The sequence below is a fragment of the Chroicocephalus ridibundus genome, chromosome 12, assembly GCF_963924245.1.
Source record: "Chroicocephalus ridibundus chromosome 12, bChrRid1.1, whole genome shotgun sequence".
Taxonomy (NCBI): Eukaryota; Metazoa; Chordata; class Aves; order Charadriiformes; family Laridae; genus Chroicocephalus; species Chroicocephalus ridibundus.
In genome coordinates, this window is record NC_086295.1 from 9,802,820 (window position 1) to 9,829,854 (window position 27,035).

The 27,035-nt window shown below is 37.8% G+C and overlaps 1 protein-coding gene across 2 annotated transcripts; it reads right to left on the minus strand.

The window, feature by feature from the left end:
* Positions 1-369: 369 nt before the first annotated feature.
* CSE1L (chromosome segregation 1 like) lies at positions 370-27,035 on the minus strand. 2 transcript variants are annotated; one of them, XM_063350449.1, is made up of 25 exons: positions 26,894-27,035; positions 23,979-24,074; positions 23,279-23,421; positions 20,591-20,692; positions 20,000-20,145; positions 19,604-19,694; positions 19,220-19,327; positions 18,240-18,332; positions 16,764-16,931; positions 16,538-16,667; positions 15,766-15,831; positions 13,714-13,916; positions 12,285-12,369; positions 11,459-11,520; positions 10,574-10,710; positions 10,308-10,411; positions 9,630-9,727; positions 8,842-8,992; positions 8,107-8,315; positions 7,258-7,355; positions 6,965-7,050; positions 5,807-5,888; positions 5,217-5,363; positions 4,195-4,426; positions 370-3,519 (listed from the first exon to the last, which is right to left on the minus strand). In XM_063350449.1, exons 2-25 carry the CDS (start codon positions 24,061-24,063, stop codon positions 3,430-3,432), a joined length of 2,916 nt encoding a protein of 971 aa, XP_063206519.1. In that variant the 5' UTR covers positions 24,064-24,074; positions 26,894-27,035; the 3' UTR covers positions 370-3,429. The 2 variants fall into 2 exon arrangements, with proteins under 2 accessions (XP_063206519.1, XP_063206518.1); XM_063350448.1 differs by lacking the exon at positions 26,894-27,035 and adding an exon at positions 26,048-26,106.

Below are 27,035 nucleotides of genomic sequence, written 5' to 3' on the forward strand. Positions count from 1 at the left end.
CATGGAACGAGTAAAAAGTCCATGCAACAATCAAAGGAACGCAGCCTGATGGAAGGCCATTCAAGCAAGCTACCGAGAGCCTGAGGAAAAACAAGTTTTCTGAAAGCAGAAGTCAGCTGAGAGAAAGAATATGCTCTGGCCTCACCAGAGAATTTTGGAATGAAACGTCTGGCTCACTGAGAGGATGACTCTTATCTTAGCACATACTTATATCAAGAAAAGGGAGTTAGAACTTTGCTTTAGTATGTGCTGCCAACATTGCAGGAATGCTGGTAGTATCACGGCCTGTTCGCTACCCAAGAAAACAAGAACACGTATCGGTCTTGAGGGTGGGTTGATTTTGCTTTTTTAATTTTTTCTTTCCCCCCCCCCCCCCCTTAAACCAACAAAAGGTATTTCTTCTCCTACAAAAGCCTCAGAACATTATTTGGAAGTTGAAAACTACAAGTCAGTGGGCTCCAAAAAAGGACAGATTAGAGTTCTGTGGTGTCAAAAGATCCCCAAACAGGTGTCCCTTTACCTATTTCATACTGAAAATGGAGCAAGTAATCTTTTGCCCCTTGAACTTGAATAATCTTCTCCCATTGTCAATTGCAAGGGAGAACTGGCTACTTATTTTCAGAAGTGTTTCGGAAGAGGACCAGGAGTTAATTGTCTAACATTGAATTAGATGCTCCCAAGTCCTCAGAAGCTCCATTGATACCAGCTGTTTCCAGCCTGGGCTTCTGAAGAAACTGGTATTTGCCCAACTGTTTAACAAGGAATACACCCAAGGGCGGCCCAGAGAAGTTTAACAATCTTGCAAAAACTGTTACGACATTGCTTGCATCAGTTTCCACTAAACTTAACAGACAAATGTAGTTGGAACATTGTGTTGCCTCCCAAGTCTTGAGAATGGGAGGTGTCAGAAGTAGCAACCAGGTCTCCACCTGAGTGAAGGTCGAGGGCATTGCCAATAACATTTGCCTGTACCGGGAAGCAGAGATGCATCCACTTGCCTGCACTACACTTGAAAAGTTCATTTCCCTGAAAGGGTAAGTGCTGTCTATAAACACTTGCATGCCTTACGAAGTCTGCAGAATACATCAGCGCTAAATAACATGTCACTAACAGTGCCACAGGCACAGCCATGTCTACAAAGTCTGAGTTACTCAACTCAGAGTGAACTAAAGGACAAGTATGCCACTAGTATTTGTTGAAGTCACTTAGGCACTTATTCACACGGAACATCTGTCCAACAACAAAAGGTCACACGTTGGGGGAAGTGCAAGATAGTGAACATTAAGATTCACTGATAATTTTCCATTCAGAAGAGCCAATTTTTCTTTGGCTACCTCTCAAAAAGTTTCTGGCTTGTTGCTGTACATTCTGTCCAGTTCCACCTAGGGTTGGTACTGGCAAGATAAGAAATGTCTGTTCACTTACGCATCGCAGCAACCTAAAGAAATCTTGCTTAGAACTGTAGAACTACGACAGTCTAATACAACGAGCCCCTTAATATTGCATAGTGCTGGAGAGCCCCACTTCGGCACAAGGTTATGTAGCATACATGCACAGCCTGTCTACTCCAAGAGATGCAAAGGGAGCATGTCAAAATACTGAACATGACCACCAGTACCGATTTAATTTTTGTTCTTTGAGGCTGACAGGGTAAGAAGGTCTGCAAGTTCTCTGTAGATTTGTTCTCCCTATTACCCAAGGAAAAAAGACAAAGCTGCAGAGCGGACAGAGCTCAGAGGATCCTTTGGGCTTGCAGGTTTTGAATGACCACGGCTCAATTAACATTGACATTCGAGGTAGGCATTCAGTTCCTTGCAAACGTCACATCTCCCATGTGGTTTCAGCCTGTCTATTGAAATTCGTTCTGCAAGGCGCTTCGGCAAACTTGTAACACACATCAGTCTCTCTCATCAGCATTAAGGCAGATGCTTTGCATTATCAACACTGTATTATTTCACTCTTGAGAACTGCTTTCACCTCATACCTATGAACAGAAGGTCTGACACTGCACTGCAAACCAGATTCAAGAAAACCTGTTGATGCTGACTCATTTAATACATTTTTAGGCACTTAGTTTAAATCCATTGTCTAACAAGCAACTCATTTCTTTATATTTTCAGAGAAATGGCCAGCACGCACTCTCACATGGCAGCCACAGACACTAAGAAAGAACTGAAAGACATTTGATTCTGCCCTATGTTTCACCCTCAGTAAATTCAGTAACTTTCTTGATACAAGGCCCAGCTTCAACAGGTATTCTAACTACAAAAAACCAGTCCTGATTCAAGTCATCTGCAGAATTTCTGTGGACAAGTAACTAAAAAAAAAATAGATCTGTCATGTATGACATTGCTTAGTATCACATAAGTCTGAGACTTCACTCTTGCTCAGGAGTTTTCCAGTCTCTATAATTAGATTTATTTATATCCCTGAAGTACCAGTGCTCTAAAAGCCTATGGTCTAGTATTTTGGTGCCCAGGCCATTTGAGAACACAGTAAGGCCCAGGCATTCCACTAGTCACTTAAACAGCCTTAACTGCAACGTAAACTGATGCACTTAGAATTCAAGGCTACCAAACCTAATCAGTATATTTATGAGGAGACAGGGAGAACATCCGAGTTAAGTTTAACTCTAAGATGACTCCTTTAGTTTTAGTACATCACTAAAAATCCACTGGGAGACCGATACCCACTCTAAGAGGGTATATTAATTGCTTTTACTGCAATATACTGACATATCTTGTACAAAGAGAAGGGGTGCACCTGTTGATGAATATCAAGAGTGATAATAGCTTTGGATCTTCTGCCAAAGTTTTAGATTTGCTCTGTATGTTCCTACAATATATTTAAACTGTTACTTAAGATAAAGAAAAATCCTCACAGTCCCACTATTTTATATTCTATCCTAAGTTTAAAACATTATATTTTTTTTAAACCAACTACATTCTTCTAAAACAGTAAGCGCACAGTGACAGGCATTTTAAACAAGTACTTCTTATTTATTCACAATTTAGATAAAGTTTAAGGAAAGACAAAAGAAATACAAAGGACAACATCAAAATGAAAAGGAATTTTAGTGACGGAAGTGAGTTTCTACAGCCAGTGCTCTCCGTACATTTCAAAATGTTATCCAAACACTGCAGATGCAGATCTCAAATAAATCCCATAACAAACTGCTATGACTATTCCCTTTGAAATTGAACTGGGAATGGAAGTTAGCCACCTTTTATCTATGAGTACACAAACCACCAAATTCTTTCAGTTTCTGCTTAAAGCCACATTTATCTTTTACAAGATGGATTCTGCAATAAGTTTTCAAGTAGCATTTTTAATTTTGTCTGAGCTCTGCTATAAAGAAAGTCACTGTCAACCTTCTGTATAACAAAACCGCTTTTGACTTTTTGATCTTGCTTGTGGAATATATGCAATTCAGAGCAGCGTCACACTTGCAGCTTGGAGGTATCCTTGGAGATACTGCAACGCTTCTGCATTCAGACTAGTACTCAGCATTGACGGAACCTTAAAACACACGACAGAGCAGAAGTGTCAATGTGTGTATACATTAAGCTACTGTTATATCCTGTTAATCACTGTGTCAACATATGGTACAAAGTCAAATGACATCCTGAGAGCAGCAGTTGCTGGAATTACAATTTCTGACGCTGACAGTTTTACGTTCTACTTATCTGAATCAAATATGAAAGAAGAAAGAAAAACTTGAGTTATTAAAGCAGAAATTTGAATGCAGCAATCATCAGATCTCTCAGGCAATCTTTACTTACCAAAATCTGGAACAAAACAAAGATGCTGTGGGTTAAAAGAGTTAACTGTAAAATTAACTTGTTTATATTTAACATGAGTTGCCTGTAATTTCCTGAGTACATACAATTGAAACGGAGAAAAGTATTAGTTATATACCTACAAGTGGATAAATTTTCATTTAAGAACTGGAATACTTGAGCTTATTGCTAAACTAAATAATGTGAAAATACAGCCTTTCTAAGGTTACTAGGGAAAAAACCTTATAAAAGCTATATTCCATTAAAGAATAAAAGAGAGCAATACCTAGCATTCTGGTTATGACGTACTTAATTTTGCTGATTATCAAACATTAGCAAAAGAGACCCATTACCAAAAAAGCATTTCTTCTCTGCAGAATTTCGCATTGGCATGCCATGTATAAGAGCCACCTACCCGGCCTGGGCACGCTGTAGACAGTTTGTGAAGAGACTGTGCCAGATGGATTCTAGGATTGTTCACCATTTGACCTACAGGATCGTGTTCTTTTTTTCCAGCAAAGGCCAGCTGAGAGAATGCAGTCTGATATCCTGGAGTATCTTCTATGTCAATGAAGTGTTCTTCATCAGGGATAGTGTCATCCTCAGGCAGTTCAAAGAGGCCAATGAGGGCCTGCAACAAAGGCGTCCTGCATGGAAAGAGGGGAGGATAAAATTGGAGTGCTTAAAATACAGTAGAACAGGGTGTATTTCACAAGAATGTTCAAATTACTCAGAACCCTTACAATTTAGCCCTTGCAGGTACTTGCTTAGCTACTGAAATGTAAGTGGCCAATCTAAGCTGAAGAATTGTGGGTCTGTGTAGTAGATGCTCATATTAAAAGCATGAACAATGTGTTTATTTTTTATCAGGTCAAATTCTTAATGAATCATACCTAAGAAAAGCAACTCTTTTCCAGATTATACCTTTTTGCTAAGTATGTTAAAAAAAAAAAGAAAAAAGGAAAAGTTCTAGTTCAGGGATCCAGTTATTGTCATTAAAATCAGGCTGCCTGACATCCTAGACTGGCTTACCGTCTTCCCAGATAGCTTCCCCCAAAATTCTACTGTCATGCTCAGGTGTACTGACTTTTAAATGTCCTGAACATTTAAAAGTCAAAACTGGGCCTAGCTTTTCAGAAAGACTACAAGCAACAAGAAAGGCCTATATTTTCTTAAATGCAGTCCTAGCTAGCCCAGTCAATGCTATCTCCATCACAAAAATCTCAAACCAGTTCTGGCATCTGCTTTGAAAAATACAATTTTATTTGTTGAGAAGAGAACGTGGTATGAAAAGCCTGAAACTCAGCCTCATAACAATAGCAGGCCCAAAGAAATCCCAACAAAGTTTATTTGAAGAATATATTTTGATGATAGCTCACATTTTCAAAAAAATCAAATAGCCTCACTAGCAGAACTTTGAAGAAGTGTTCTACATACCACAGCTTGGTGTACTCAGTGTCCATCATAGGAGGACATTCTGTTAATATTTTCGTAATGCCAACAGCACAGATTTTCTTTTCAACTTGTCCAGACACTTTCTGGATTTCAGGAATTATAATTTTCTCCAAAACCATTCCAAACATCCTATTATGACATTTAAAGAAAAAGTATTAGAAAGCCTTATCAGCCTCGCGGTAACAAAAGAAAACCAGAAACAATATGAAGCACTCAGAAAAAGAAAAAAACAGAAAATTTCTCATGATGCTGCCCCATTGCCGTAGATGCCTGGTAGAAATTTAAGTGTACGAGCTTTCCACAACGGGAGAATAAAAACATCACTCTTTCCTTTTTATGATCTGCTTAGGAGATTAGTATCTTGAACTATCAACAAGGAACTGTAGGCAGCAAATCAGAAAAAAAAAAAAAATTGCTAGACAGATAAATTAACCACAATAGAAGAAACATTCTGCTAGTCAAATTAGTGACAAATGCAGCTTGCAATTTTAGGTAAAGACGACAACTATTTCCTATTTTAAAAGGCAACAATTACACAGCAGTCTTAAATAAAAAAAATTAATCATACTAACTTTGGCTGTATGCTGTCAAATATTTCCTGCAGACCTAATGCACCATATTTTATGCAGTACAAGTTAATGAAGACTAGGAAACCTGTAACAAGAAAAAAGTCAAAACTCAACATGAATGAAAAAGAATAGCTTTAGAGTCAGCAGCAAAATGCAGTCTAACAAGATTTTCAAGGGGACAGAGAAGGCAATCTTTATAAAGGTTCAGTTTTAGTGAAGTACATCATTTTGCTGCCTTGAAGTTTGACTAAAAACTGCTGATCTTTTCATGTCCCGCAGCACACTAAAACATGGTGATAAAACCACCAAGTAAAGGTTTGGCCCTTTTCCCCCCTTATAGCAGTTATAAAGCATTAGAAGAACTATTTGCAAATTTTTCAGATCAAGGACCAAAATAACTCTTCAATGCTTTTAGCCGAAAACTTCATGCAATGCAGTTTTTCAGATCAGTTGGGAACCCATTTGCATGGCCTTTGCCCCAGAGCACAGACGCAATGCATTAAAAACACCACCATTATAAGAAATCCTATCATTCTTGCTCCTATCGGGTGTCATTAATCAGACTTTATAGGATTAAGTAATACACATTGCATACTTTGTGTAGTTTTAGTATCATTAATTTAATCAGTATGACAATAATCTTCCTGTTACAGAAGGAATAACCAGAATATGTATTTCAATAATTTGTCACAGCTTTGCTTGTTTAACATAAAACCTTATCAATAACGTAAGTGATATCAAGGCAGAATGACACAAATGCATGGAATATTTAAGAGTAATAACACACAACTGTATGTAACAAAAGAAACTGTGGTCAGTATTACTGTGTTCTGTGAGCATATGAATTTGCTGGTATTAGTTGAGGATTAAATGGAGACACTTTCAGATAATTAATGATATCACACAGAGTAAGAAAGAGGAATACACAAGTCTCTTCCCTTATTTTAGTTCCATTCCTTCAGTTTTCATGAAATAAGTGTCACCTGCTGCGACAACCTTGATTACACAAATAATTCAAAGCAAGTCACTAGTGTTAAGAGTCACTAGTATCCCTTCATCCGCCTAATCACAGGACATGGCAGGATGCTTATTCAGCATAGCCGCATGTTCTAACCGTTGGCACCACCACTGCTGAAGCTTTTTATATAGCAAGGAACTTACTTTTAATAAATTTAGTTGTTTTGGAATTTTGAAGTCTTTGGAATAGTAGAATGAAGATCTGTTTCCTGTACTGGTCAACTGACTCACTGGAAATTTAAAAGAATAGTTATTCAATCCATACTGGGATTTTATTAATGTCACTTCACAGAAAACATGTATAAAATTGTTCAAATCTATTTTAATGATAAACGTGACATTTTCAGTTTTTAAACAATAACTATGAAATGTACAAACACACCAAATATTAAAATCTACAGAAAATAGTTTTTAATGTAATTTCAAGTCATACTCACGGAGGCATATGCTCTATAATACTGTTCAGAAGATAGAATCCTTGATGGTCATTAGCTTTAGAGGCAATCAACTTCTGGAACACACCTAACAATCCGGGCTGTAAGCAAAGCAAATATAAAACTCTATACAACAGTTCTCTATATGTGACCTACCAGAAAGTTGGCCCTTACCATCTAAGACGTACACCAAAGAAAAAGCTTTCAGAACCTAAAACGGGATTCTGTTTCCGCAGTTAAGGACAAGGAAGACAGATTTCTGTCGGGCCCAAGTGATGCTCCTTTGAGCATTAAGATTAACCTTGATCAAATGAACACCAAATCCAATTTGAACATGCATGTCTGCTTCATCAATGGCACTGTCTAATCAAGTCTGACTCTAGCAGATCACGCAGCAGAAATAACAAAAGCTAAGTATGCAGAATAAATCTCCCACTGAACTCACTAATCCTCAGATCCCCCCACATTTTGGTTTCTCCTCACTCATCTGAAGACTGTTCTGAATAGAACCTTTGAGTTTTCCTGATTCACAGTGTTCAACATGAGGCAAATGAGCCAGGGAAACTGTGGAAACTTACCTGTCTGCAAAAAACTAAGCACGGGAATTTTACATCTTAATTGACAAAAGCATGACAGTCTAGGATTTCTCTTATCCACATAATGGAAAAGCATCCAAAAAGCCTGCCCTTCACAGTATTTTTTTGTCTTTCTGCGTAAACACCATTAATTTCAAGTACAAACACAAATTCAGCACAAATCCAACTATTCGCTACAGGAAAAAGTTCCTTATAATTTTAATCTTAAATCAACATGTCTAGAGTCATACACTGTGACTAAAGCAATCCAACTTACAATTTTGTCAGCAGCAGCACTTGCTATCGTATTGGCACCCCGCTCTAAATAAGCCTGCAGGAGTCGGACCAAAGGAGGAATGTTTCCTGTCCTTTCCCATAATACTGGCTGAAGTAGATGAGGAAACAATGCCATATAGGATGATGGGATTTCATTTTTATGCATTTCCAGAAGTAGGGACATCACTTGAAACACATATGGAATGAACTCTGGAAAAGAAACGATGACATTTACAAATGCAGCAAATATGGTCACTGTCAATTCATAAGAACTATATATCTATTGATTGAACCTTTAATTTTATGATATTAACACAAGGATTTCAACAAATAAAACCATGGAGAAATGTATCACTTCCCAAATTCAATTATTCCAAAAATTTGCAAGCACTGTATATATTAAAAAAAATTTAAAAAATCTATTTCCTCTATTTGTTAAGGTTTCAGAACATGGAAAACAAACTACTAGAAACAATGCAATATAATGAAGAAGAATAATAAGAGGCTTTGGGGTAGTGATTGTTAGGTATTTTAAAATACATTTTGTTTTAAAAGTTAATACAGTCGATGTACCCTATGGAACAATCCAGATGCTTCCTAAAAGTGTTTATAAGGACTGTGAACACGCTGTGTTCTCACTTGGATTTCCTGTGTCACAGAAAAACTGCCATGAGGTAAATCATAGCAACCAATTATAGCAGAGAGGGAGCACAAGCACTTACTGATATTAATTTACCTTGCACATCGTTCTGTAGTATCTCAGTGAACACCATAAACAAAGCCTCTTCAAAGCTTCCAACTGCATCAGGGTTTGCTTTGCATGTTATCCTTATCGACAAGCATATTGATTCGAACATGTAATGGTTAAAGTGAGGTTTGCTTGGATTCTAAAAACAAACAGATAAATCAACCCAAACTTGCAGCCAAGCAACTTATGTAGCAACACAGATATATTTTTATTTCAACTGAAGTCTAAAGTAGCAATTAGGAATAAGGATACTTATGACTTATTAATACGCTAATGAAAATAATTCCATTGATAAAAGCAAACATAAAAACCTTTAAAGCATAAAGGACGTGTGTTTTTTATGAATATGTTAAAGATGAGTGTTTTTCCGAATCTCTACATAAACTGGTAAGTAGTTAAAGTATGACAAAACAAAAGCTGGAAAAAAGTTATTTTTCGATCCTCTAAGTGCCTAGTCAATTCTTTATTGAACACTTCTTATATTCCGCAGCTAAGTTTAAACTATACATAGTAGAAGTTTTTTGTATAGTTGATGAAGTTATTCTAAAGGATTCTCTAATGTTAATGTTCAAGAATATTAGCCCAGCCTGAACAAAAATCTACAAGAATTTTAAGGAAGACAGTACTTCACTCGAAGGCTCTTTTAACTTATGTTACTCAGAAAATATTGAATAATTTACAATATTCTAACAGAATACAAAGAACAAGGGATAAAAAAATCTTTAGAGACTGCTCTAAAAGGTAAAAAGTGAACATTTTGCTCAGATAGTCTTTACCTTACTGACAGCCAGCAGTTTCTGTGTAAGCTGTGTGATGACAGAAGGGATGTATGGAATTATGGATTCCTGTAGCAGAGAAAAACTCCTCATGATGGCTGCAAATAAATTGAAAGTATTATCTTCTGGAGAAAAACATACACTTCTGTCACCCATCATATGCCTAAATCCTTTACCTTTCACTATTAAATCGGATCCCAAGGAATTAGGTACAGTAAGAAAGAGCACCTGCTGCAAGAGCAATCAATCTATAATCATGACAAAGGATAAAGCAAAGCCTCGTTATCCCCATTCTATAGATGGAGCACAGCAGATTAAACAACTTTGCAAAGACCACCGTTTATCTTGGGCCAGTCTCAAATCTTGGCAAACTATTAGCCATAACCCACTCAGATCTCCTACTGACACTGCTCAAGTAGCTGTCCTGACTACATGAACTACCATTTAAGAAATAATTTGTCATAATACCATTATGTTTAGTGTTTCTCTTTGGTACCATACATTTAGTCAAAGATGCCTTAATACAGCCTGGTAAATAACTGCAGGCTGAGCATACCTCTTTAGCATGTTTGCATAAATGAGTTTTTTCAGATAAAAATGTCAGTAGCCTGTACCTATAAGCCTTTCTCTCAAGTCAACAAAGTTACTCATATATTACAGAACTCATAAAGCATTTACCTTTCATGATGTATTCATTTTCAGATGAGCCAGGAAGTGTCAGTGCTTTAAAAAGGTTTGTTAATAGCACTTCTACAAATGGTGCCATTTCTGCAGCTGTAATGCTGTTAAGTAAAACACAGCTCTTTAATGATGAAAGACAGTCAAACTTCAAGCATTTTACAATATTGTAATACTAAAAAAATAAAAGATCCCCTACATATATTTCTCATCCTTAATGGACAAAATCTATGTAGCAATGCATTTATTTCTGCCTGAAAACTTACAGGGTAGTATTATTTGTCCCCCTCATGGTAAACAGTCTTTCAAGAGCATGGGCTGCGTAAGTATGGACTACAATACTTTCTGCTTGAAGATGATTGATTAAGAGAGGAATAGATACCAACAGTTGTTCTTTAGGTACCTACAAAAATATAGCAACAAATTATACATATGTTACATAAAAATACAGATGGTTCAACACTAGAGCATAACCACTTTAAGCTCATCAGCTACAAAATGAGAGCTTGGCAGAGGAAGAAATCTTAGAAGGCTCCTCCAGTTGCTATATCACACCTTGACAACCAAGAGATATTATTTCTGTCATTGCTTCCCCCATACATCAACGTTACGTTTCATTATCAGTAAGTGCATATATTCCCAATGTATATTTATTTTTCCATTTTACTTTGTCTTAACTGGCAACTAAAAAAAAAAAAAATCAAGCTTCAAAAATTAAATCAGAAGTATTTCATAAGAGATTAATAAAGGTAATCTAAAATTTAGAAATAGCACTCAAATATTTTCTTATTGCATCTCAAATCAGAAGAGGCAAAGGACAAAGTTGCTGTACTCTTAACAACCACTTCAACAATACGAGCAATCAAGTTTATTTAGACTAACATTCACTTGAAAAAGTCTGAGTATGTCACAGAATTAAGCACGCTAAGACATTCAGTGCTCCAACAGCATATGGATAGCATATAGACTACATGTTAATTGGATATTTATAACAATATCACTTATTTCAAAACTAAAAATTCAGCATGAAGTGTCATACATGACTATCAAACACCTGTTGAGTTAACATATGGCCAAGTAAGATAAATTAGGCTTGGCAAGTATAAAGTAACAAACTACAATATGTTTTTACCACAAAAGAAAAAACTTACTTGGTTTCTAAAAATCATGATATATTTGATACCATCTGCTTTTAGCACAGGGAATTCATTCACTGCAATAGAAAAATACGCAAATTTTATCGATAATTTTCATATAAATGTAATTACTGAACATATACTATATTTAGAGGTGACATTAAGTCATGATTTTTCCCCTCAAAAATAATACATACAGTGTTTTTCTACATTGCTTAGTTTCTGCATTTCTGTATGGGCACTGCTAGACAGAATATCAGTTTTGGGTACAAATCACACCCCAGTACTATTAAGTATACAGTCCAACTCTTTCACATGAAATTTCCCCTTTTGGCTCTGATTTTAACAGCCTCTACTACATATTCCAAGACAACCCACTACATTCCAAACATACTGAGATAACTGCCGAAGCATAACATAAATTGTGTGGCTTAAATCTAGACAGCCGTAATCTCATCAATATGGGCTGATACAGGCTATGACCTAGCCTTTAGTATTTTAACTTCTCAGGGTTTTCTACAGCATGGAAGTTTGCCATAAGGTCTCAAATACAGAAATCAAATTACTTTGATTCAACAAGTTTAAGCACGTAGCTGATAGTAACCATGTGTGTACATGCTCTGATCTTGCAGATAGCATCTGGTAATCCACCTTTCTTTAAAAGCTCACTCATTGCCAGCCAAACAAATTTGAATTCCTGTGTGCCAGGCGTTAACAATCTTCTGTCTCAGAGACTATGCTGATACATGAGTGCTTGAGCCTTAAGAAACAATAGCCACTGTCAAGGTTGTAGATATATGACAGAAAATGCCATAACAAAATTAACATTAACTTAACTTACCACTGGCAGACTTTAAGTCAGGTTGAATGTGATTCACAAAGAATTCTGTCAGATTAACGAGTTCATTGGCTTGTGTTATTCCATGCTAGAAAAAACAAAAACCAAACCAACTCTATTTTTAGATGCTGACATTCAGCTAGTTTTCTTACTCATTTTTATGTGCTTTTAATAAAAGGAATCTAAAGCGTTCATGAACGTGATGAGATTGTTGAAACTGCATCTTCAGTAGAGAACCATCCAATTTCTTTTTCTTAATATTTTTAGCATGTAGGTTTCAGCTGTAGCACTACTGAGGTTCAAAGTTACCGGCTCTGAGTTGAGGAATAATAGCACATAACACAGTAATAATCAACAAAAATTTCAGATAGAAAATATCAGCATCTTACTAACTTGATACTTTTTTTGTGATAAGCCTTTTAAAAAGGAAAAGTTTAGGACTCAAACTCCAATTCTGAATTAGAGCAGCAAAATAATGACTACTTAGTTTTCTCTTACGAAAAATGCAACTAATTTTTAAACCAGGATTTTCAGATGGGTATTTTTCAGTGAAGTGTTCTAAGTGATATTATCCTATATTTGCCACTAAATAGCACAGAAGAAACATGTACAACTTAACAGTTTTCTAACTGCTAGAAGACTGTGGTTCACTACTGTTGGCAATTGCTGTGCAGTAGTATATAACTAGACTTTTAGGAAAAGACTCAGAACCTTCAACAAAAGTGCATAAAGATGTTGTACAACATGTTTTACTGTGTTGACCTCAAATCTGTCTTGTAAAGCCACTGAGATTTGAACTGTAATAGCATTTAAAGTATGTATTAGTATATTAAAATCTGTTCTATAGGACATTTGATACGACGCTACTGTTTCCAAATACAGTTCAGCTCAGGTGTGGCTTTTCAATGTATCCAGCCTATTAGTTGCTTTCTCCCAAACAAGTAAGGGTATCCATTTCCAGCCATCATTCACATACCATTTCCAAATCATAAACACACAAATAACAGGAAACATTGGGAAATATAATTACAAGAACTGCAACAGTCACTTAAGATTCCTCCTAGTCTGCTTAAAACACTTCTGATCCGTGCAACTAAATTTGGCCTTCCATGGCTTACAAACTCTGGGTCAGTACCATTTAAAAGCCCAGAGGTTCTAGACCCAAGCGGATTTTGTTTCTTTGTATGGCTGCTTCACACATGCTAGTAAGACTTGACAAATGGTCGCAAAATGTTGTTCGACTTTGCCCAATCTACCTGAAGATCAAATACCACCAAATTACCAACTGTGATAGGATTATGTAATGGACAACATTAAACTACTACAAATACAGTTACTCCCATTCTGAAACAGCATAAAATGAACTGCAGTCCTCATATACACTATAATGTTTGAATGCATATGGATTAAAGTGAATAGGATGTAAAAGTACCTTCTGTGTTTGAGCTTTGGATGCCAAAGACGTAACAAGGTAAATAGCTGCATCCTTGTGCTTCCAGTTAACAGATGGATTCTTTGCATATTCTTGCAGCATAGAATTAACATATCCAGAAAAAATCCCTGTCACAGGTCCTTCAAAAAATTTGCACAAGCCTCTGACTAGATCACAAGCTGCTCTGCGCCTGGTGTCAATATCTGCACAAGAACCAAAGATTCTTTGGATATGAGAAAGTATACAGTTTTTCATATTAATAAACATCAAATTAATATCCTAATAGTATACAGCTTCTCAAGTTACAGCCACACCTTCACTCTTCCACACTGATGTGTACGAACGTGTTTAAGTCTTTTACTTACTGTCATAATAGGGACTATTTGTACAATAAAAAGAGGAGTGGACAGCTACCAATACTGCAGGAGCATTCACAGGTTTTACTGCCATCTAAAGAAAGTTTCAGCAAACACGCAGGGGGAGGCTTTTCACTATGTTGACAATTATGCACCTGAATCTGGCTGGGATGGAGTTAATTTTCTTCACAGCAGCCCATATGGTGCTGTATTTTGTACTGGTGACTAAAACTGTTGATAACACCCCAGTGTTTTGGCTGTTGCTTAAGAGTGCTTGCACAGTGTCATGGCTTTCTCTTTTTTCTTCAGAGCAAGTAGGCTAGGGGTGGGCAAGAAGCTGGGAGGGGACACAACCTGCACAGCTGATCCAAACCAACCAAAGGGATATTCCATGCCATGTGACATCATGCTTGGCAAAAAAAACTGAAGGCAGAGGGCTTTCGGGAGGTAGCCATTGCTCATGGACAGGCTGGGCATCAGTCTACTCGTGGGAGATGGTGAGTCATCGAGTACTCCCCCCTGCCCCCCTCCCTTCTTTTTTCCCCTCCTCTTTCTTTCACTTAAGCTGTTTTTATCTCTATCTACAAGTCTTCTCACTTTTACTCTCCCTCATACCATTGCAGTAGGGTGGAGAGAGAGAGCAAGATGATGTGTTGTGTGAAGCTGCTGGCCCGCCACACTGCATCAATACATTTTTGGAAAAAAAAAAAATAATCTATAAAAATTCATTGTTTCAAGAAAGGAAAAAAAAAGTCAGCTGGCCTTTAATACAATATACTAACAGAAGTAAAGGAAGGAAAATAAAGCAAGTCAATTTAAATGCAATAGAGGAAATAATCTCTGAAGAACACAAATACTTCTTGCCTCAATTCTCTTAAAAGCAGGAGTAGCTAACAAATAAAAGCTTCACAAATACCTAGAATGCAGCCAATCCTGGGTAAGAATGATAAAACATTTGCTTGAAAAAAGTTCAAAAACACTTTCCTCCAATTTTTGTCCTCCACTGCAAGTGTACAGTAATTTCTTAAATCTATTATGAAGTGTCATTAATCTAAAAGTGTCAGCGAGCAAACTGTTAGTGGCATGGAACAGCATATACAGAATTGTCCTACAGATCTAGATTTGGCTCATCTGTGCTCTGACCCAGCTGAAGACCAGAGAGCTACAACCAGAAAAATCAAGTATCTCTGTTAGCACAGCACTGTGTTTTCAGGACGGTTACTGTATTGGCCTGAACACAGTGCCAGCGTACAAGGGCTGGCTGGTGTCCAGCTGGCTTCATCACAGATTTGTATGCAACACCGGTCAGAATTTCAGTTTTAACACGACAGACTACTAAATACAGGCACAGTCTCTCCATGTTATTTAAAACTCTACACATAGGAACTAAATACACGACTGTGGCCACTATTCAGCATTGACTTACAGGCTATATTTGCTGAAATGAGAGCATGTGCCGTGCAGGAGACATACCAATCCAATTAAGGAAAAAACCCTATTAAAAACATTGTTCAAAACAAAAAGACATTGCGATGGGCACATCATGACAGTAAACTTGATCAAAAACTGCATAAACTCTCTTGGGGGGGAGCCTTCCCAATTTAAAAATAAAGTTATGAAAGCTTCAGTAAATTGCTTCAGCTCTTTAGAGCTATATTTAAAGACCAAGTATTCTTAGTATAAATCTGTGGATTACCAGATCCTTCCAAATCCCTTCTTATATATTCTTCAGAATTATCTTCAAATGCTTCTTCATCAGCCGCTGAAAATATGAAATACACAGAACTTTAAATACTGAGGGGTCTGCGGTTTTTATGCTAAAAAGGTGTGTTATTATCAACTTGCTATTTTTTCCAAGTACTGTCTATAACATTCATATAAATTAATCAGAAATATCCAGCCAGACTAGCTTGTTTAGCTTACTGCTGACCCACAAATTAATCTTTAATATTCATGAGCTGATGTATTCTTGATTTAAAAAAAAAAAAAGAAAGAAAAAAAGATAGGACATACTCATCTAAGTGTATTTAAAGAGGCTTCCAGAGTCACCTGGAGGCTTCTCATCACTGCAATACATCTTCACTGCGTTTTAGATAGTAAGATCAATACAAGCCCATCAAAACATGGAGAAATAGACAATTACAATTGAATAGGCCTGATATCCATGCCTATTTAGACTCCCTCAATTATTCTGAAACTCACTTTAATCATGAAGTTATTGGTGGCACATGACCTAGACTTCCTATACTTTTCAATTTGAGATCCCAGTAAGACAGAAAAATTATTAGATATATTCATACAATTCTACAAAGCCCATAGGGCAGCAGTCTGTTGTAGAAACTTGGTTTTGAATCTAGTACTAAAATATACAAGAGGTAATCCGCAATTCTTAGTCCTGCAAAGCCACGTACCATTATAATTAGTTAGATTTTATTGTGTCTTTGAAAATGTAAGTCTCAAGAAGTTACCTCTAAATTCCATATTGGGAACAATAACTTTTTCACAGATGCTTGTCAACGTATTCTGGTCTTCAAACAGATGCTTGTAATGTGGTCTCTCACAAACTGAGGCGAGAAACTGGATTGCATTACTAACCAGCTAGAACAACACAAACAGAACACACACATTTTTAGCATGATTGACCAATTTCTAATTCATTATTAAATGTGACAAGATCAGTTTATAACAACTTACCAAGTCATATTTCACTTCCTGGCCTGTTGTGACTAACAAATTCCAGATTGCCGTTACAAAACGTGGCAGGTAGGGCTGGAATTCTTCATCATACTTTTGAGCATATAAAGCAGCATTATCACAAATTTGTGATTTTAAGAGCTCCAGTAATCCAGCTTCCTCTTCATCCTCACATAAAAGAAAACTAATAACTTAAACATCCAAACTTCAACACCACTTAAATATTAAAAGTATCAACATATTTGAAGGAAATATTTACACTTTTATTTTACCATGTTCTAAAGTGGTGAAAGAAATCCCTCTCACATCCTTAGTATTACTGTATTTTGCTGATTTGAACTGGAACTGCACTGCAATTCATAAATCACACCTACATTTCAATTGAAAGTACTATGCACTTTAAACCATTTAGACCCAATAAAGTTTGACATGAAATTAATTTACAAACATCATAGGAAAAAGACAATATAAGGCGTTGAAAAAATATGCTTAAGAGACATCGTATCTTGCTACTTTAAATTGGAATAGTTGTAAAAGTAGTTCCCTCCCCTTCCCCATACCAGCACAGACGCTTGTGGAGCCACAAAGCAAAGTGAATTGGGAAATTGAGCTGCACTTAAAAAAAAAAAAAAAAAACCAACCACCAAACACCACCCCAGTTCTGTCTCCCTCTGCCAATCCCCACCTTTCAGTTTTAACGCATGTCAGTACCTGACACACAGCTGCATAAAGGTCTGTACTGGGCAATAGCCCACAAATGCAAGAGAAGAGAAAAGAGCATCAAAGCTTCTTTTAGCAGTAGTGTTAGCTTAAAACAACCGTGAAACTATAGCACGGGATAAACTGAATATGCCTCCTTATGTATTGTAAAGAAATTTATAGAGTTGCTTTGGCTCCATCATGTGGCAAACTATTGTATTGTATCTGGAGGACATCAGCATTTGACGTGCAGAAAGCATGCACAAAATTAATTTGAGCTCTGGTGACGTGGTATCTTCTTTCACCTGTGAAACTACTAATTCTTATAATCAGAGAAAGATAGCAAACGCTAAACTAAAGTACTTAGGGGGGTTATTCCTTTTTTGTTCAACTGTTTCAAGTTCTTTAAGATATCCTGTTTCCTAAAATATAGTGCATGAACCTGCTGAAAGGTACAGAAAACAGCACTGTGACTCTAACAGTCTGGTTACTTCAGCAGGTGTCCTCGAAAGAATCTGCTCATTGATGATTAGCTGTAATTCCATTTGTGTGCACAGCTGTGCACAGGGTATACCTGTATCCGAGATACAACTTAAGAACTGGACCTCAAATTTCTTAGGCAACAGGGCAACTTCTCTTAAACCCCATTTCCTTACAGTCGTTCTATTCCTTTGTTTAGCCAACAAAGAAAAGACTGCATTGTTCAGAGTTAGACCTAAGTTCTCAGCCAACCCTCTCCACTACAGAGGCAAACCAGGAGGTTTATGCAGTACTTACATCAGTCTGCAAAAGTTTATTATCTAAAGTTAAAAGACTATGAAAATTTGTCATCCATGTTTCCATGTTATCTTCAAAAAACTCGGGAAGATCCTGTGAAGGAAAAGCATAAATCTACATTTTAATTTCTGATTGCAATGCTTAGATAACATATCTACATTGTAAGTAGTATGTATGCACCTTATAATCTACTGAGGGACAATAAAGTGTGGAAAACAATCTTCAAAATTAAACACTACCCCCTCCTCCTCCCAAACGAAAACCTGCCAAAGGCTTTGGAATACACTATTTCCAAACATACTAGTTAGTTACAACCTATAGAGTTTTATAAAGAAAGAACCTTATTGCCTCTTACTCTCAGAATAAGACAGCATAAGCCTCCCTTTTAACTCCAGCTTGACCTTTTTCCCAGTATGGAAGAACAGCCCAAGCAATCGAGACATGATCATCACACTTCAGACTTATGTTCGTGTGGAGACACAAAACATATGTCACCTCAGCAAAGTATCTTTTTACCATTTTTCAGATAGTGCATTTATTTAATAGTGTTAGAAATTTAGATCTGATTTCAGAATAAAAATACTCCATACTGCTACCAGAATTACTTGCCACCGTAGTGCTACAGAGCTACTAGTTTTAACTGACTTTTTTCTATGTGACTGAGTTCGTGCACAGTGAGCACAAACTCAGGCATTTGACTTCTGTCTTTCACAGCTCATGCTTAGAGAGCTACCCATACAAGCCTCCTTGCTATGACAAGAGGTTAGACTCTCTTGAACTTTTGTTTAGATAGGGCCAAGCTAACATGTTAGTTAACCCCATCCTCACTGTTCCTTTACTCCAGTGTTGATGCAGACTGTCAACTTTTATTTTTCTGATAAAGCATGGCCTTAAAGGCTGCCTCAAATGGATCCTATAAATAAGAGCATAACAGCTTTGGGAGATCAAAGCAAAACTATTAGAAGAACAAGGAGGTTCACCTGAAAATTTAAACTGTAGAACAGCTTCGCAATTAGAATGAGAGAAGAAAAGAGAACCTTCAAAGCACTAGCATCATTTGCATGAGTGCTGCAAAGTTCAATAGTTGCCTAGAAAAAGACATAAGATTCAGTCAAGTAGCACACACACAAACCACATTGACAAGAGGTATTTTAAAAAAAACAACAACAAAAACCAAAACCAAACAAACAGAAAACAGTTCTTTTTTTCTCCTCATCAATCCTCTCAAGTCTCGCTTCATGACTTCAGTTTGAACCTCATTAACAGTTTCAAAGCAACCATTCTTAAGTTTTCATTTTGCAGGCTTTCACAACAAGCATTTCAGAATGCTAAACTCGTTTTAGAAATGATTCAAAAAGAAATACCTTAAAGAGATTTGTCAAGGGCAAAGCAAAGGCATCAAGGACAAGTTTGATCTCTGTCCATAATTCATTTGACTTAAATTCATGGCGGTACCTGACAAGTGAAATACAAAAAAAAATAAAATACAGTCTTCCATATAATTGTTTTTTTGTGCTCAACCTTGAAACAAATACTGTCAAGTAAACGATAAACAAAATAGTTCATACTAATATATATTAACATAATACCATGCAAGGTGTACAACTTGACAAACACTTAAGTTCTTAGTAAAAAATCAGTAAGCGTAAGTATAAGCCACAACTGTAGACTTTGTAAATCTACAAAATAAGTCTAACAGTAAAAATTTAGAGTTGAACAGAACTTTACAATACATATACTAACGCCCTTATCTCCAATACCTTTTAAATAAAGAGTGAGCAGTGCGAAGAACCCCATTAATGACATGGAAATCTCCACTTTGAAAACGATTCACCATTTCTGTCAGTAAGTCTGGCCATTTCTGAGGAAAGTCTTCCCGACCAATAATACTAATAGCATCACTTAACTGTAAAGGAAACGTAACCATTACATAATATAATAGCAGGCTCCTCACTACAAAAAACACATCAGTCACACCAGATGTTGCAAATATCTAAGAAAAATGCTTATTATTCTTGTCAGATTCAAAAATCATCAGGTTAAATATCAACTAGTTTTCACCACAAATAAATAAATCTCACTTTAAATCCAATGTGTACACGGAGTCTCACTTTCTGGAATTACTATATTTAACTGTCTAATGCTAGAACTTAGCTATAAGATTATACAATAAGCGCCTTTAAAAAAAAAAATAAAGTAGGCAGAAGTAGCTGTGACAATATACTCCAAGTTACTTGCATTGGGATGACCGCATTGGTAAGGAAAGTGAGCTCTGCCAATAATCAAAGCTTCTAGACACACTTAGAATATTCCAAAAGTCTCATGGACATAACCAGGAATTGACATATTACCTGCTTTTGAATTTGTTCTGGGCTGCTAAGCATCAAGGGCACTATGTTGGCTTTAATGGCTATCCTGTCTGATTCACATATTTTGTTCGGTTCATCCTCAACCTAAAATTAAAACAATAATTAAGTCACAGACGTATCAGTATACACTAGGCAACAAGCAAGTACCAGCATTTCAGAAACCAATTGCTTATGCTGATTTATGTAACTATTACATAGTTAAAGAAACTAAGAAAGAGATCTGTTAAAGATATTGCCTACAACGAAACTGTGACAGTAGTACCTGAAAAAAGCTGAAAGAAATTCCGTCTTTCTGTAAAACCTTGAACTAGTTTTCTCCTTCTCAGTGACTTTCCAAATCAGCAATTCAGCCATAAAAAGGGTGGGTGCATATGCCAATAGCAAACCTAAGTTTAACCAATAGCGTCCTCTTCCACCACACCAAACCACATCTCTGTCCTCACTTCTGCCAACGTCAAAGATTTGTTTTGTGCAAGCTGCCTCAGGCCATACTTTCTAGAAACCGTACATGAAGATGGGTGCAGGTTACACCAGCAAAACCATAACATTGACTTTAAGAGTTATCTAATCAGTTCAAAATATCAATCAGTTCAAAGTCCAGTCAGTCAATAGTGCCAAGTGGTAGTAAATTACGAAATTTCTAGTAAAGAAATAAAAAAAATAAGGAGGCTTGTCACCAATTAGCCACGGCAGTGATAGTCACATTATCTGTGATGACAGCACCAAAGTTAAGAAACCTAGAAATCATCCAGCAATTCAGAAGAGGCAAGCACCTCCAGAAAGTAATTCAATGATCTTAAAATACTTAAGCCAGATGGCATTACTACCCTCCCTCTTACCTCCCTTTCATCATCTTCACATAAACTTAAAAAAAGGTTTATTAATTTCAAAATTTCAAGACTTATTTTTGTAACTGCTTGTTTATAGCTAAAAATAAGTCACAAAGAACTTTTCCACTTCTATCACATTGCACTGAATCAGAAGAATGTATAGAATCATTATATTTATATTAAAAACAAACAAAAAGAAGATGACCTCTAAAACCTGAGCTTTACAAGTTCATATGATGTGAAAGGCAGCAATAACTGTACTAAGCAAGTTCCAAGTAGGGAGGCAAGACTTACCGCTACACATTTAGATAGATGAGGACAGAGGTGGAGGAGAGATCAGCAACAGCAACTCCTACTATGGAGTTATTTTTAAGTTTTTTCAAAGAAATGAGACCTTTTTACAAGGCAAGACATGAGAGGCAGCACATAGATGAGTACTTTGTACATACTTTAAAAATAAATTTAAAAAGCAGACTCTTCCCTCTGTCTAGAAGTGCCCTGTACACCTGGCTCTCCAAGCTCTACCAAATCCAAGTCCTTGAACAGGCAAAACCCTTTTACTTCCACTAGCCTAGTATCAGGCAAACCCAAGGTTGCTAAATTAAACCATGTGACCTAGGTAAACTAGCCTTAAGGCTGCATTTTATGTTCATAGAGCTGCTCTTGAAATGAAAGTTTCCATTTTGGACAAAACAATGTGCTTGAAGCCACACAGCAATCATAACAGTCCTCTGGATGCACTTACTGCATAGCATCTCCACCTACTCCAAAACAAAATCTCATCCTGAATTACATCAGCAATCCATAAAAAGGAAGCTACTTAGAATTTTTTCCATAACAGAACATTATTTCTACTTACAATAAAGATGCAATTTGGGAGAAGTGATTGAGAATACAGTATTACAGAAACAAAGTTTGAGAAATTTCACGCCAGACTGAATGCACCAATCTGATTAAACATACAGGACTGCTATAGTTTCTTAATATTAGTATTGGGGGGGGAGGGGGGAAAAAATCACATGCAAATTTGTAAATAGGTACCAGCTAAGATACAATGTGAAATACTGACCAGTTTCCCTGTAGTAAAGCAACATTATATAATTGATAATTTTCAGATACAAACAGTACTATCAGCCAGACAAAGTATAAACAGTATAAATGAAAATTGCTGAAGGAGTTGAGCTTTCAAGTATTTTATACCATAAATTAAATTTCATGAATGCTGAAAGCTCTGAAATGTTTCTGACCTCTTCAAAACAAAGATAAAATGGGATTAAATGGCAATACTTCTATTTTATGCCTACAAATACTTTTTAAGTGCTAAACTGGCAAGACCACCAAAATAAACTGTCCCACACTATTCTTTGCCCCAGAAGCACTGACATGAAAGGGAAGTTAGCGTCATCACTTTCAGCTGCAGTGTTGGCTTGAAATGTTTGTAACACTATGATAATAGATACTGGTGAAATTGGCCAGCTCATGCTTAACTAATAGTAACATTATTTAAAGAAAAGTAATTCACAATTACTTTTGTTTAAATAATGTTACTATTAGTTAAATGAGCTTTAAAATATTGTGCTTCTGCAAAATATGTGTATAATATTACAGAAAATTATTCGTTCATCATTTTATCACCCAGCTCTGGCTTTTTTTTAATAGAACGGACTCCAATGGTCCAGGTATCAGTCCCTCAGCAGTAAGTTACACCTTGTGTTTCTTCTCTGAATGATCTACTTTCTTTCACAGACATACACGCATTCTTCAAGGTTACTGCAAAATATCTTATTGTACCTCAAAAGGATTATCAAATCTTAGCATAACTACTCACTAGGATACCTACAATTCTCCAGTTCCTTTTAATATAATTCTTGAACGTTACAGATGCGCAAACTTTGATGACGTTTTCCTGTGATTTCTCCAATAGCGTTAAGAGTAACAACGGATAATTCTGGCTTCCTTCCACTGACTCAAGAAACTTTTCCGCTGTAAGAGAATATACTAAGGTTAGCAAAAGCTGAACTGATTTTTCTAATGGGAGTCCTATGATTCTTCAAGTGTCTGTCTAAAATAATCAACACTTGAACATTTCCCCAGAATTTCACAAGAACAGAAACACAGAAGTCTGACAAAAGGTACTGTAGCTTCTTTACAACTAAGCTCTTTAATGCTTCTGCTATTAACAAAAGCTCTCGATTCAAAGCAGGATGTAGAAATATTGCCTCTTCACCATTTTGAAAAGCCATAACATGACAGAAGTAAATCCTGGTTTATTGTGAGCAGCAGCACTGTCGTAAATAACAACAGTACAAAAAAAAAAAAAAAAGAATAATACAGGAAAATAAAATTACAAAAAGCAACTAAATTAAATTTATATTTACATCCATCCCTCATTAGTTTTTTGGGCTTTTTTTTGTTTTAAAAGGATACTGAGAACTTATGCAATAACCTCTTTGCAGAAACATCCACTGGAGTTTGCTATATATAGACAGAAGGGCCAAAAAGAAACTAAACTTTTTTGGTCACTCCTAAGATTCACTTACCAGGACGCCTTATAGCAGGATCTGGATCTAGTGTTTTCTTTAGATACTCAGTTAAAGTCTGTAAATTGGCATCACTCAGCTCCATTTTGGCAGAACCTAAAAGCCACAAGTAGTTTTGTTATAAATACAGATCAGAAAATCTATCCTATAAGCTACACACATGTGAAATTAGATTCCACAGAAGACACATATCAGCTCTTTTTGACTATACCTCATAAATCATGGTCTTATCATAAGTCTGATCCAATAAAACAACAGGTAGCATGCACCAAGCACAAAACAGAGAACATTCAATTTCTTCAACTACATGTAACCACTATTGTCCAGTTTATTGAATCCAAACTTTTAGAACAGGATCACACATCCAGCAAATCATGAACCAGGTATAGCCAAAAGATGGTCTCTTGCCCTTTCAGGACAATAGGAGTTTGATTTTGCCTTCAAGAACTAGTGTCAGACCCAGAAATCTGCTCCTGGTTGAAAAAGCTGAATAGTTCTGCCCTACATAACAATAAATAGAACAAACTAAAGTGTATTGGAGAGTCAAGGCTTGTTTAAAATTAAATACTCATTATCAAAGAAAACTCTCAACAGAAAATTAATTTTTTCAGAAAGACACAAAAGACTGTGTAAAGCCAGAGAGTTTGTCCACCCTGTAAAATTAACTTAGATTAGGGTGGGAGTTAATTTAAACTGCAATACTCGTTACAGAATAATCCTGTGCAATAAGTCTAAATTACTCCTCTCTAGTAATCCTCCCACACACATTCTCATACTTACCACAGTGCTATATTAGCTTCACAGCTTTAATTAGAATAATTAAAATCACAGTACCACTAAAAGAGCAGCAAGACGTGCTTTAATGGACATGTTGTTGTTCAGGATATCATCATCAATTCTGCCTATCTTTCTTACCACCAGCAGCACAGTTCACTCGCTACAGAAGTAATGAGGAAGCAAAGATTTCCATTTTTTCTCTAAAGTTTCTAATTAGTAAGACAGACTGAAATTTGTCTGTCCCATTTTGGATTTGTTCTATGTTTATCATCAGTGCAATAAATACAGTTTCTATTTAAACACACTTGCAAAGGTAGTGAGTTTTAATGATACTATTTTTGTTTTAACTATTGTATCTATATCATTAAAAGAAGAAAGAGCAACAGTATCCTCTTGAATTAAATGAGCATTAATGAGTAATTGAGATCCCAACATATTTTGCAAAAAGCAAAAATCCACTCACAGAGTCCTGCCTCCCATGTTCCACTCCCCTTTCGGGGGTTTACTCCTCTGTAATCTTGTTCACCAATTCACATCAACCAACAAAATTCCAATAAAGTACAGCATAAGCAAACAACACTAATAATAGCTGCCTCACCTGTTCTACAAAACGGCCTCCTACATCATCGCTATGATGTTGAAACTAATACTTAATATTTCATAATTTAAAAAAATATAAATTCCCTGCTCCAAGGAAGTTTGTAAGGCCAAAGTGCAAACCCATGCAGAAATCGCTTATGAAGATTAAACTTGACTCAAATGGGAAACCAAACTGAAAGAGGAGATGACAGTCCCAAATGGCCTTTTACAAAAGCCTTACATATATATGTGTAATATAGGTACCCATGTAAAAAATATGCACCTTAAGCTGACTATGAGTTTACTTTGAAGGCCAAACAAGATGTGAACCCACTGCTCAATCCCTCATACTAAAGAATAAATATTTTCACCTGCTACCTGCTTACTCTCATTTCTTTCTCTTCCTTTAGCTATTCATTTTTTTTGTTTTCCACTACAAAAATCTGGTGGTACCTGCTAGAGCAATGCGATGCTTTTTGCTACGTTACAACATATGGCTCCTGAAAATGCCACAGAAAAAGAGAACCTTTTCAGAGCACCTACCCAGAAGAAAACCCATAAGATGTGCTAAATGCATTAACTACTTGAATCAAATTAGTAACAGACTACTTAGGGGAAAACCCCCAAAACCGAAAAGCAGCAGTCCCCCAGGCCTTACACTGTGAAGAACTTCAGAGGACTCTCTTCCCGCATCCACTCACCCCAGCACTTACCAAACACCATCTATGTGCCGAAGGATGTTTATGGCCCAGATTTTATAGGAAAGATTATCTTTACACTCACTTTCCACTTCACCAAACCGCGGGGCTCAGGGACAAGCACCACTGGCCACGGGAGCGGGGAACCACCCACACACCCCCACTCGCCCGCTCCCGCCGGTTCCCCTCAGCCCAAGCAGCGAGGCCACCCGTGAGGCGGGGCAGCCGCCCAGGAGTCCTCCAGGCCCGGCCCCCCCGCGCCGCCTCAGCCCAGCGCACCGCGCCCCTTCCCCGGTCCCATCCCCGCCGCCTGCCCGGCCTGAAGCCGCCGGGCGGTTTATCCGAGGGACGGGGCCGCTCCATCCCGCCCGCCGCCGCCGCCGCCAGACTGCGCCTCCCCCGCGGCGACGCTCACGCTGCCTCATGTGGCGGCGGCCTGGCTCGGCTGCGGCCCCCTCCAGGCGGGCGCAGGGGCAGGCCGGCCTGGCCACCCTCAGCGGGCCGGGGTGGGCGGGAGCAGCACGGGCTAGCGGCGGCAGGGGAGCCCCGAATGGTACCGGCCGCCCTCAGACTAACTTGCTCCCCTCCCCCTCCCCGCCAGCTCCAGACTGGCAGCAGCGGAAGCCAATGAGGGGAGCCTATTGCTCAGCCCTAGAGGCTGCGAGCCAATCGCGAGCCGCGGGAGGCGGGCCGAAGCACCCCAGCATGGTGAGCTGCGCCTCTCGCTGCGCCGCGGGCCCAGCGCCCGAGTCCAGCGCGGAGCGCGGCGGCGGCAGCCGGTAACGGGCCATGCAGGCCGCCAGGCTACGGGGACGCCCGACCGCCGGCATCCCCAGGCGGCGCGGCCCGGCCCAGCCTCACCTGGCGACTCCCCCCGTCGGCGGCGGCGGCTCCGAGAGCTCCGGCTGCGCTTCACATTCAAACCGCGGTGAGAGGGCGCGGCGGCGGCACCGTGACCGCATCACGCAGGGCGGTGACACCGTGCGGTAGCCGGGCCAATCAG